This window comes from Brachyistius frenatus, unplaced genomic scaffold (assembly GCF_029030835.1).
Source record: "Brachyistius frenatus isolate BFR_SWC_R1_liver_20210118 unplaced genomic scaffold, ASM2903083v1 Contig_1, whole genome shotgun sequence".
Taxonomy (NCBI): Eukaryota; Metazoa; Chordata; class Actinopteri; family Embiotocidae; genus Brachyistius; species Brachyistius frenatus.
Window position 1 is genome coordinate 10,781,932 of NW_027210600.1, and position 11,241 is coordinate 10,793,172.

Genomic DNA, 11,241 nt, shown 5'->3' on the forward strand with positions numbered 1-11,241 from the left:
TTTTGTCACGCGTTATAATCTATTATACACATATACACTGAACATTTTTTTTATGATAATTGTTATCTCGGTTTTATCTGTCAAGTGAACTCCACAGATGAAATCAGTTGTGCACCAGTGTACAAAAGAGGAGCATCAAAAAGCCAGAAGTGAACCACCCTCACTTTTGTGGAGATCTGATTTCCGATTCACTTTAAATTCTCTTTACATATTGTACTGGCTACCTGCTCTGTGGTTGGTCCATTCGAATGGGTGGACAAGTTACAATACATTATGTGAATACAGCATCTCTTGACTCCTTTTGGTTGTAATCAGATAAAGAAGCCTTAGATAAAAATGTACTGCAACATAAAACCCAAAACAAAAAAATGAAAATAAACCACAACTGAGCACCATGGAGGTTAGCAGCAGACGCTTGTATTTCTTTTTATTTTAAGTTGCCCATTCATTCTTTTTTTTTTTTTATCACTGGTAGCACCATTTTTACCCACAAAAATGAGAAGCAATGACTGGGGGACATCATCACCCTGCTGCCACCTTGAGGCCTTTCAGCTCCCTCCTCTTCTTTCCTCATCAGTCAGGAGCTTCTCTTCAGTGCCCGTTTTTGTTCTGGAATTCTTCACTTAATTTCTTTTTATCTTCATTTGGCAACAAAACTAAACAAAAGTGCTCTAAACATCTTGATGGTAAAGCACCAGAATGTGCTGGAATGACTGGGTGAAGGGAGAAAGAGGAAAAGGAGGAGGAGGAGGATTTGGAGGAGGTAAGGAGTGAGAGGTTGGGAGAGGAGGCAGCAGGTCTCATTGCTGGATTCGACGCAGCGACTGCACCTGGAAGGACTGAGCATGGGAGCCCCACTCTCTGTAATGTTTGTACTCGCCAGCATGGCGATCACATTCCATGATGTACTGGTAGCCACGGTAACCTGGAAACTGGTAGCACACCCAGCTGGATGAGGAGAGGAAAGAGGTAATTAATGATAAATATGTGGTTTTAAACAGGAAGTCAGAGACAGCCTGCGTGATATGAAATGTATTCAGACTGAAAATAACCACACTTCAAACGACCTGAGGAAAAGGCAGCAATGAAATACTATAGACCTCTTTGGTAGTGTCATTTTGACAGAGTTCATTCACTCACTCCATTCAAAGTTATATATCAAAGGTTGACAGACAAATATCTTTTTTATTATTCAGTGAAATCAAAAGTTAATGTATTTATCTTATACCATTAAAGTGAATAAGACCTGAATCAGGGCACTATCGCATTTTGTTTTTTCGTAGAAGCTGAACAGTAACCCGTATGCTTTATTAACCCAAAGGGTGAAACTGAAGAAACAAAATTATGTTTAAAACATAATGCGTAGGCTAAGCAGTAAACCTGAAATAAATTATGAGCATCTCGTATAAGCTGAATAAATAAGGTATTTTCTGTGAACTGTGCCTAAAGCGTGGCAGTGCATTTTTGACAAGTAAATAATCAAAAACAATCTGAGGGTAATTTTATAATATTCACCAAATAAAAAAAAGTAAAAAGTTCAGTTGAAAAATAGGATTTGGTTGTGGTCAAGATGTCGGGTCTGTTCATGGCAGGATCAACTATATGAAATACTCTTTTTACCAAATTTGTGTTGGGGTTTATTTTATACCCAGTTTTCTATTTTATTTTGCCATGTGGCAAAATAATGCTGTGTTTTATCGTTCTCTTCAATTCTGACGGTATTCACATGCCAGACAACAGTAAAGAACGAGACTCACGCGCCGCTCTGAACTTGCATGGACCCAATCTCGTTGTTGCCCCAGCCCATGGCCTGCAGAGAGGGGTAGTCATCGTTTATCTCCCACTGGCGTCCCATGAAGTTCTCCTTCTCAAACAACACCATCTTGGACTCCTTGTGGTTCTGTGTGCACAAGAATCAGTCAGAGTTGTTAGTTTCATAGATGACAATAGAAGTGAGGTAGCAATGTTGATCATGCCCTTGTCTGCAATGTAATTTGCTTTTCACTCACTTTTCTTTCAACATCAACAGTCACTACCCTACAGATGCCAGAGAAAGCCTTAGAGGCAGAAAACAGTTGAAAAAAAAACCCCATCTAAAATGTGGAAATTGTCCAATTTTGTAACAATCTACAAGGCCACACTGCACCACAGTTTAATTGCAGCTGTAGTAAGTCCCTCTGTAGGATTGTAACACAAGAAACCAGGATTCTCGTCACAAACGAGTCACTCTCATGAGTCACATCAGTGTGTTTTTTTTTGTGTGTTTTTTTTTAACTCTGACTCTTTTCTTTTCAAATGAGAAGTCAGAAAGAGAGACAGCAGAACCTGTCAGTTTCGGACAGAAACTCACAGCAGAGCAGATGGGGCGGAAGGACATCATCCTCTCAATGTGGTAGGCGTTACTGCCGCTCCACGACTCCCAGTGAGGATACTCTCCTCTCTCCAGCACAAACTGCTGTCCACAGAAGCTGGAGTGCTCATATCCTGCCCAGCTGTCCCCAACAAGCAGACAGACACATGTACACAGCAACACTGGATCATTGGGACCTTTGTGAAACAGACTGATGAGCACTTGTTTGATACGTGTTTTCTACGGTATATCTCAGGACCATTTTAACCAGATTGTCTGAAACAAACAAGGGTAAATAGTGAATGTTCAGTGGGCAGTGGTGAACTACCGAACACATGAAGACCAAGTAGTCATTTCAGATATAACCCTTTGGATTAAACAAATGCGTTACTTGATTCTTTGGAGGCAAGATGGCATCAATATCTTGTTACATCAGATCTGTTGCAGTATTTTAAATGACAGCTAAAATGTGTGTTGCGGGACATTTCATACTGTGTGAAATTTTCTACAGAGTTTTTTTGTTTGACTTACGCGCCACACTCCACCTTCAAGGAGCGGATGTTATCAACGCCGCACTCCATGATGTTCTGGCAGGCTGAGGTAAACTCCAGGCGCTTACCCTGGAAGTTCTCCTGGTCATAAACTGTGATCTGGAGAGGACGCAAATGCATACATGTAGTATGCACATGTCGCACCCACGCACTGATGTGCGTACAGACATCATTGACAATATCAGGCCAGGCATGAAATTAGAAAATGCAATCAGCTTTTGTTAGTCATCCATGACAAGACATCAAACTCACCTTCCATGGTCCCAGCGGGTTGGGATTATTCAGAGCCATGCTACTGTGTATTTCCGTGTTGATTTACCTTCACAGTCGAGAGCAGAGACAGTTTTATATTATATTGTGAGTGTTTCACGGCTAATTGAGAGAAACATCACGGTTTAGACACATTTTATCACGTCCACCACTTACGGTGTGTTTCAGCTATTTTTTTATTGTCAGTTATATATGCAAGATGTAGGATTATTTTATACACTGTCCCTGTGATATGTATATTTTTTGTTGTTTTAAATAGATTGTAAATAATCCATCACCTGGTCCTATTATTACAGCATTGGAATTTGACTTATATAACAAAACACCTGACGTCACACGTGTCTGGGTTTCTTAAAGCCAACTACAAGCTCACACTTGATGGAGTCACCCTTTGATGTAGGCACAATGCAGATTTGTTCTCCCTGTGCATGGTCAGTATGTCGATGCATGTGCATGTCTGCCGTGAGTCTATACATTTATGTGGTTCAGCAGAATACACAAAGAGAAAAGACACAAAAATGTAAAGTGACAATGGTCTGCACAAGGCTGTCGGCTGAATGGGTTGAGATAGAGGGCTTACCTGACCGGCCCCAAAGAATAGCTGTTCAGTGCTCACAGGGGGCTCCACAAAAACGATGTCCTGACCCCGGAGTAAACGGACCTATTTATACATGCCGGTGCTGAAAAGCAGCTGGGCCTGTGGGTCGAGGCAGGAGTCAGCACATTGCTGTTCCAGTCATTGTTCAGCACTGAGCTTCTGGGCTTTAGTTCGCTGCAGTGGGGACTGGATGGAGGGCACCGTGCCCAGTGCAGATAAGCACAAGTTCCAAATGGTCCATGACCAGTGGGCCGGACCAAGTCCTGGCACAGCCTAGTCCAGGAAACAGATCATCATCGACTTGGGTTCAGAAGGAAAAACACATTTCAGGCTCAAGTAGAAAGCATAAAAGTTTAAAAGGCAGGCTCACTTTAGTTCTTAAACTTCACCTGGTATTCGAAATCTGGATCTAAAAAGACACAAGTGTCTAATAAACAATCTGGACAACCTTAACAAGATACTCACCGAGGTCTTTCCACACTGTGCTCTGTCCTTGTGGATCAGGTCCTCCTCTGCTGACCCCATCTCTGGTCCTGACACCCTTTCATTCACTCCTCTATACACATGTGCTCAGTGGTGCATTCACACAGTCATGGACAGACACAGACACGTAAAGGCCTGTTCATGCACTCACACATACATTCAGAGCATACAAAGGAACTTGCAACCACACCTATCCATTTAGACAAGTCAGTGACAACTGACCTTACATTGTACATTGTTCTTCCTTTTCTTTTTAAATGTGATTTCATATTGTTTTTTTCTCTTTAAGGCAGTAAATATAAATAATAATCATGCCTACATTGTGACAAAAGTATCTTCATGTTGTACATCATACAAAACTGAAATTCTTCCAAGCACTTCATAAAAGCTTCTCTACAGGTCTCTGTTTTCAAAGCTGTCTCAACTTTAAATGAACAAGGGAATAAAATAATTATCATTAAATAGCAATCAATTAATCTTCTACAGAATAATGAGATGATGGTTGTTGACGCAGCTTTACAGAACTGCCACATGGAGAGTGATCACACAAGGGGAAATGACTAAGAGGTTCAAGTTGCAGGTTCAAAGGAAAACAAGCACATTAATTGTGGAAAATCCAACCAAGTGCATGAGGAAGTGATATGATAACACACTCTGAGGCAAAAAGAACATCCTCAGCACTGAAAAACAACGGAGGCAAAATCAGAGGAAGATAAATAAACACCTTCGAAAGTGGCTGGGAATCCCTCCAAGCTTCACATTAGCGGGCCTTTGCAAATGATCTGGCTGGCTACAGCGCCCCCTGTCCTCTCCAGTGGAGGAGTTGAAGGTGCAGGCTTATCATGACCTATCAGGCTCCAGGGACAAACATGTTGATGAAGCTGGATCACAGCCAAGTCTGGGTAGAAACAGACATCATCATAAGCATTTCGTTTTATATGTTATAAAAAAAAAAAGAAGATTTGATTGGATGTTTTCAAGTTCAAAAGTATGTAATGCATTTTGTAGTGATCACACAAAATCATATGATAATGCAAATGTGTCACACGTAGTGCCCCTCAGGGCAAGGGGCATAGTTGGAGCTTGCACCGGGAGTCCAGACCTCAGGACATCCCACTTCCGACAGTCGGCAAAGGCAAACCAGACAGAAGTGAGGAACGTGGAGGATAAAGAGAGAAGATGGAGACACAAGTGGCCTTGACAAGGTGGGACCTCCTTAAAATAAAGATCACTGAAACCGATCTGCAGAAGTTTGCACCACTCTGCATATCCTTCTTGCAGTCTATGTCACTCTCCCTGAACAGGTGGGGCATGAGGGAGGATCCACGGTGGGAGACGAACCATGGTACACATCCTGTTGGGATGTCAGACATCACTGACCTGAGGTACAGATTAATCCATGATAAAGCATTGTGAACCCCACAGACATCATGGAACAGGAAAGAAGGAAGAAACACCCATAGCCATCGCTACCTCAGTTGGAAAATGATTGAGAGATGAGAGATGACCTGGGAAGGAAGCTGTAGGATTTTCATATTGTCCGTGTTATCACTAATGTAAAAGCCTCCTTTTCTGTGTTCAACATGAAGCTGAAGTGTGTACAAAACTCATGGCTGTAGATCTAAACATCTATAAATGTAGGTTTTTTTGTTGTTTTTTATAAATGAAAGATAATGACTTAGTCACACCCAGGAACATTATGAGAGTGTTTACATTTCCCACCGGGCTACTTTGTATTTGTTGTAGGCTGTAGAAATATCAAATAAACACTTTTTTTTTGTCTGTAAATGCAGCATGACTTACAAAGGTGTAGAGAAAATGAGGACACCGAAGTAGAAAAGAGTCAGAAGCAGAAACTAAATTGTGGTCTTAACATTTTAAATAAATCACATAAAAGGCATGAATTGCGAATGTATTTTCACACTGGTAATCCAAGCGTCAGTCCTGTGGAAGGACTCTTGTAAAAAATTCTGTGTTTGAAATTCAAGTAAGAACAAAATGTTCTTATAAAATGAGCTCTTTGAAACAGTGAACTCGGTTTAGTTGTCTCTGTTTTTCTCCCTGTGTATTCTCTATGAATGTCTGAAAGATGTTAGGTTTGTTGTCCTACTTAACATCAGCCACTGGTTTTGCAAGAATTTACGAGGTCATGGTGCAACAAGTGTGAGAGATCCAAAATTGGTTTTAAACCCTAAATGTAAGATTAATTATTATAGAAGCATCAAACAAAATGTGAATATAGTAACTGCGCAAAAGAGTGTCCAACACTCGCCTGTCTCAACAAAAGAGACGGATGCCGCTCATGCAGTCAGCACATTACACACACAGGGCTCAAAGGCTTTAGACGGCCTGCACCAAGGATCAAGAGAAAGAGAGAGAATATGGAGATGAAAGACAAAATGAATCACAGAGAAAGACGTGAAAATGACAGAGGGGAAGGATAGAAAAACTGAAAATAATTACAAAATAAATTGAGGGGCAGATCGTGAGAGCGGTGGCTGCATCAGTAACTGTGTGTGTGCGTGCAAAGCAAACTTTCTGCTGATGGCAGTGACTGTGAGGCACAGGGGACGGGGCGTCCCCCCCCCACACACACACACAATAGTGCTGGACAACAAAATGAGCAGCTGAGTCAGCCCGACTTGTCCGCAGATAAGCAGCGTGACTTTTGACCCAGCTTGCAACCAATAAAAAGTCAGAATCCTGCCTCTATAGACGCGGTGTGGATGTGAATGTATATATATATCCCTCCTCACAAGGCCTGCGTCCATCACTTTCTCCAAAGGTCGGTCCGTTTCAGCCTGCAGTTGTAACTGTAAGTTTCCACTCCAAGGTCTTTTTAACTCTTTCTGAACTGCTAGTCTTTGGACATTAAGGGGAATATTGTGGTTTTCCTGACTACTCAAACTTCAGACTGAAAGAACCACGCAAGGACTGGCTCTTCTCTTAAACCTAAAATTTGGATTGAGCAGGTGGAAAACTAACATAAAATGCAGTAGGGTGTAATTTCATGTTTTAGAGTTGTCACCCTGATGCAAATTTATAAGAAAGATAAGAGACTAATCCTTTAATTCCAAAAAACTAGATCAAGCCAGGTTTTGACGGATTAGCATTTTACGGTTATTGACCGTTATTGCTCTAATGGAAAGGATAAATCTTTAGCGGATGTACTGGGAACTTTACTCAGGAAATACAACTTCGAGAGCGGAGTTGTTTTGATGGACTTGAAACACTCAAACAAAAACTAAAAATTACATTCACCAAACTATGTTGTCACACAAATGCTTGCATGCCCATTTGTGCAGAAATATGCTTAAATTTGTGTCCAGTTTGTTGTTCAAATTTAAATCTGGTAAAGAAATAGAGGAAAATACTTTGTGGTTTATATTATAACACACTGAAACACTTTCAACTTAAGACCACCTGAAAATTTTGTTTCACATGGTTGAGGATCTCACCTTGTCCCAGTGATGTAGAAATGTACTCCACTGTGTGTCGTACAGTGGGATGCCACCGTGAGATGTGGGTGCAGGTGCAACTGAGCTCCAGCAGTGAAGCTGGGTGTGGTCAGAAGAGGAGTTGACTTAAAGCGTTGCTTTTCAGCTTGGTGTTAGATAACGCTTTCTGTAGGATGCAGATAAATTAAGTACGAATTAGGTCTATTTTAATGGTATGCTCATCACAAAATAAATTAAGATCTTAAAATCTACTTTTTCTATAATGTCACTTTACAGCTTTAGGAACATCATAAGAAAAGATGCTTTTCAAGAAACAACATGTTTTTTTTTTAAGGGAAAGAAAGTATTTGAGACGATTTTTGGTTGACAACATTTTTATATCGTTTCCTGTTACATTTAGATATCAAGAGCTACTTCAGTTCATGGCACTTGCTGAGAGCTGTTGGACAGCTGTGACAGTGACACTTGAGAATGTGAGATGAATGAATGAATGAATGAATGAATATAAATGTTGTATATCAAGTGTCCTTCTACTTTTCAACAAGAGCAAATCTTGTGCTTGAATGTTGATCCTTTAACACTCCGCTCTTGCTGTGTTGGAGAACGTGATGTATTGAGGCAGTCAAGAATCAGTGACCCTCTTCATGATCTCTGTAAATGGCTGGCTGACTTTGCGCTTCCTCTCTCTAGAGCTGATCATGTCTCACTCAGGTGCTCAGGGCAGCATTGGCAGCCACTCTGCCATCGGGCTGCGTAACACCAAGGTACTTCTTTGGCTTGTTTTTCATCAAATAATAGAAAAGCAAACAACTAGGCATTCAAAGCACGTGACTTTAGAAACTAACGTCCTAAATTTGTGTTACTTTTCAGATGTATCTCTATGAATACGAGAACTTCCAAGGCCGTAGGATGGACCTGTTCGCAGAGTGCCGTGACCTGTGCGAGAAGGGTTTCGAAAGAATTGGCTCCATCAGGGTGGAGTGTGGGCCGTAAGTCACTAAACCTCCAATTCAAACATGTGTTACAATATAATCTCTCTCCTAATTTGTTAGAAGTAAACGGTCTCCCCGTCTGTCCACCCAGCTGGGTGGGTTACGAGCAGCAGAACATGACTGGTGAAATGTTCATCCTTGAGAAGGGAGAGTACCCCCGCTGGGACACCTGGTCCAACAGCTACAGGTGTGACCGCTTCATGTCGGTCAGGCCCCTCCGAATGGTAAGCTGAGGTCAGCCTGCAAGTGCTGATTTCTGTTTCTGTTGTCAGCCTCCATTTGCACCTCTCATCCATCTTTTATTGGCACATAGGGAAGTGCTTTTTATGGTTGAGGTTATATTTATAGACTCATTCCACAGCCAGTATTTTTGGATTAAAGCTTTTATTAGCTGACATTTTTGTGCCGCTACAATTTGAAAAAAAAAAAAGAAAAGAAATGAAGACAATTACAAGGATAGTGTTTTCCCTTTAGACGTTTGGTCTTGGCTTCTAAAACACTTCTATTCAAATCCACAATCACTTGTACTTAACCGTAAATGTCAGTGTCAGTAATCCTGAGGAGACCTTGGTTACTTTTAATCTCTTTCTTGCCTAAAATCAATGACAGAAAGTCTCCAGTATGTTCAGGAAAACAGTTAGTAACTGAAAAGTGATGCATTTCTCTTACAGGACCCACAGGACCACAAGATTTGCCTGTATGAATGTACAAACTTTGAGGGTCGTAAGATGGAAGTGTGCGATGAGGATATTCCAAGCCTGTGGTCTTATGGCTTCCAGGACCGTGTTGCCAGCATTCAGGTCACTGGAGGAACGTAAGTGGGGTTTTTTTGTCATCTCTTTGGGCTTGCTTCTGGTTTTTGTATAAAAAACAAACAAACAGATAAACTGGTCTTAATATGGGAAACAAGGACCGCAACAATATCCAGTTCAAAATTAGTTCAAACAAACACACGAGGATGTCCATCTGAATCATATGAAATCTGAAAGGTAAGGAGGTAAGGATGACTCCTTAAGGAGTAAAGCTTTGGGGTTCATATCTGCTTCTCTCCCTCTTCACACAGCTGGGTGGGCTACCAGTACCCGGGCTACCGTGGCTACCAGTACATGTTTGAAATGGGCCCTTTCAAGCACTGGAACGAGTGGGGAGCCCACCACCCCCAGATCCAGTCCATCCGCAGGGTGAGAGACATGCAGACGCACCGCAGGGGCTGCTTCGAGATGACCGCATAGAGGAGTCCAGCTTGTCATGCTGCTAAACATCCCTTGGAAATTCTTCAACAGCCACTTAGCCACACAAGCTAACGGCCTTTGAATATTGTTATTGATTTTACTGGTAGGATTTGGAAGCATGTGGCACTGTGAACGATTCTGAATGGGATGAGAAGTTCTTATTGTCACAGACATCCAGGGTGACTGTAACGCCGGTAAAAACAGTAGCAATGCTCTCTGTCTACAGACCTCATAGAAAGATTATATGACTTATCATATTTATTAAGGGCGGATTATAGAGGAAGAGTAGATTTAACAGTTTGTGTTTATTAGTTTGTTTCAGTGCTATTTGCAGGCACACTTTCAAATTTTGATTTTAATTTTATTTTTATCTACTTGCCTACGTGTTTCAAGGTGAAATGATGCCAATAAGCCTGTTCACCAAAGTGCTCTCCCTCTCCTGGGATCCACACATTTTAGCGAGTAAAGGGATAGACAATCACATCACTGCTCATAAAATACTACCATGGACAGCTCTCAACTCTGCACATGCCCTGCAGTATGTCTGAGAGGCAGAAGGAGGCACTATCTCCTCATCGCAAAGCAAAAGCCTCAATGACAGGAGGATATTGGTCAGCCCATGACTTAACAGGAGGAAGTGCAGGGTTGTGCTTTGCTGATGTGAACATCTTTTGGCTGGCCTGATTCAGCGCACTGATGGGGCTGTCCAGAAGATTTGCATTATATACTTTCTCAGGGATGCTGGCATCTGGAAAGCAACTTTCCAATGGAAAACCAAAAGTTAAATAAAATCACGATACCTGAAAGACATGCTTTTCTTTTTTTGTCTGACCTTTTTATGTATCTTATATGGTTTTAGACATAGATTTTTATCAGTAATTATTCCTTTTCAAATAACTGGATCAAAGTAATGTGAACAGGGAGGTTTGAAGTGATGAACACCATTATCATTATTTGATTTTCCATCCATAACATAGCTCCCAAAACCCAACGTGCGCAGCTTGATCAGCACCAAACAGACATAAAGCTTGTGACTACAGGTGTACATAGTGGATTATTTCGCAACCACAGCATAATTGTATCCCTTGACAGTTGGTAGAGACCAAATCAGAGCTTTAAGCTGCACTAATAAATTAATTAAATTCATCAAAAGGCCAAAAAAAACAACTGTAAATGAGTGCTGATGTTGTTCAAAGTCTAATTGTATGTGCGTAAGATAATAATACGTAACATAAAGTGTTTACGATGGCCAAAATTCGTATTAACATTAATATTACTACTTCAAGCCTCAAGACATTTCATTTCAT

At 41.2% G+C, this 11,241-nt stretch overlaps 2 protein-coding genes across 2 annotated transcripts; one reads left to right on the top strand and one right to left on the bottom strand.

The window, feature by feature from the left end:
- Positions 1 to 615: 615 nt before the first annotated feature.
- On the bottom strand, positions 616 to 3,809 carry cryba1a (crystallin, beta A1a). Its single transcript, XM_069691367.1, has 6 exons — positions 3,752 to 3,809; positions 3,154 to 3,220; positions 2,882 to 3,000; positions 2,351 to 2,492; positions 1,758 to 1,900; positions 616 to 948 (listed from the first exon to the last, which is right to left on the bottom strand). Exons 2-6 carry the CDS (start codon positions 3,190 to 3,192, stop codon positions 801 to 803), a joined length of 591 nt encoding a protein of 196 aa, XP_069547468.1. The 5' UTR covers positions 3,193 to 3,220; positions 3,752 to 3,809; the 3' UTR covers positions 616 to 800.
- A 3,144-nt stretch (positions 3,810 to 6,953) lies between these two features.
- On the top strand, positions 6,954 to 9,934 carry crybb1l3 (crystallin, beta B1, like 3). The gene is made up of 6 exons (XM_069691356.1): positions 6,954 to 7,067; positions 8,401 to 8,474; positions 8,581 to 8,699; positions 8,794 to 8,926; positions 9,374 to 9,516; positions 9,766 to 9,934. The coding sequence occupies exons 2-6, from the start codon at positions 8,409 to 8,411 to the stop codon at positions 9,932 to 9,934; spliced, it is 630 nt and encodes a 209-aa protein (XP_069547457.1). The 5' UTR covers positions 6,954 to 7,067; positions 8,401 to 8,408.
- The last annotated feature ends 1,307 nt before the right edge of the window (positions 9,935 to 11,241 follow it).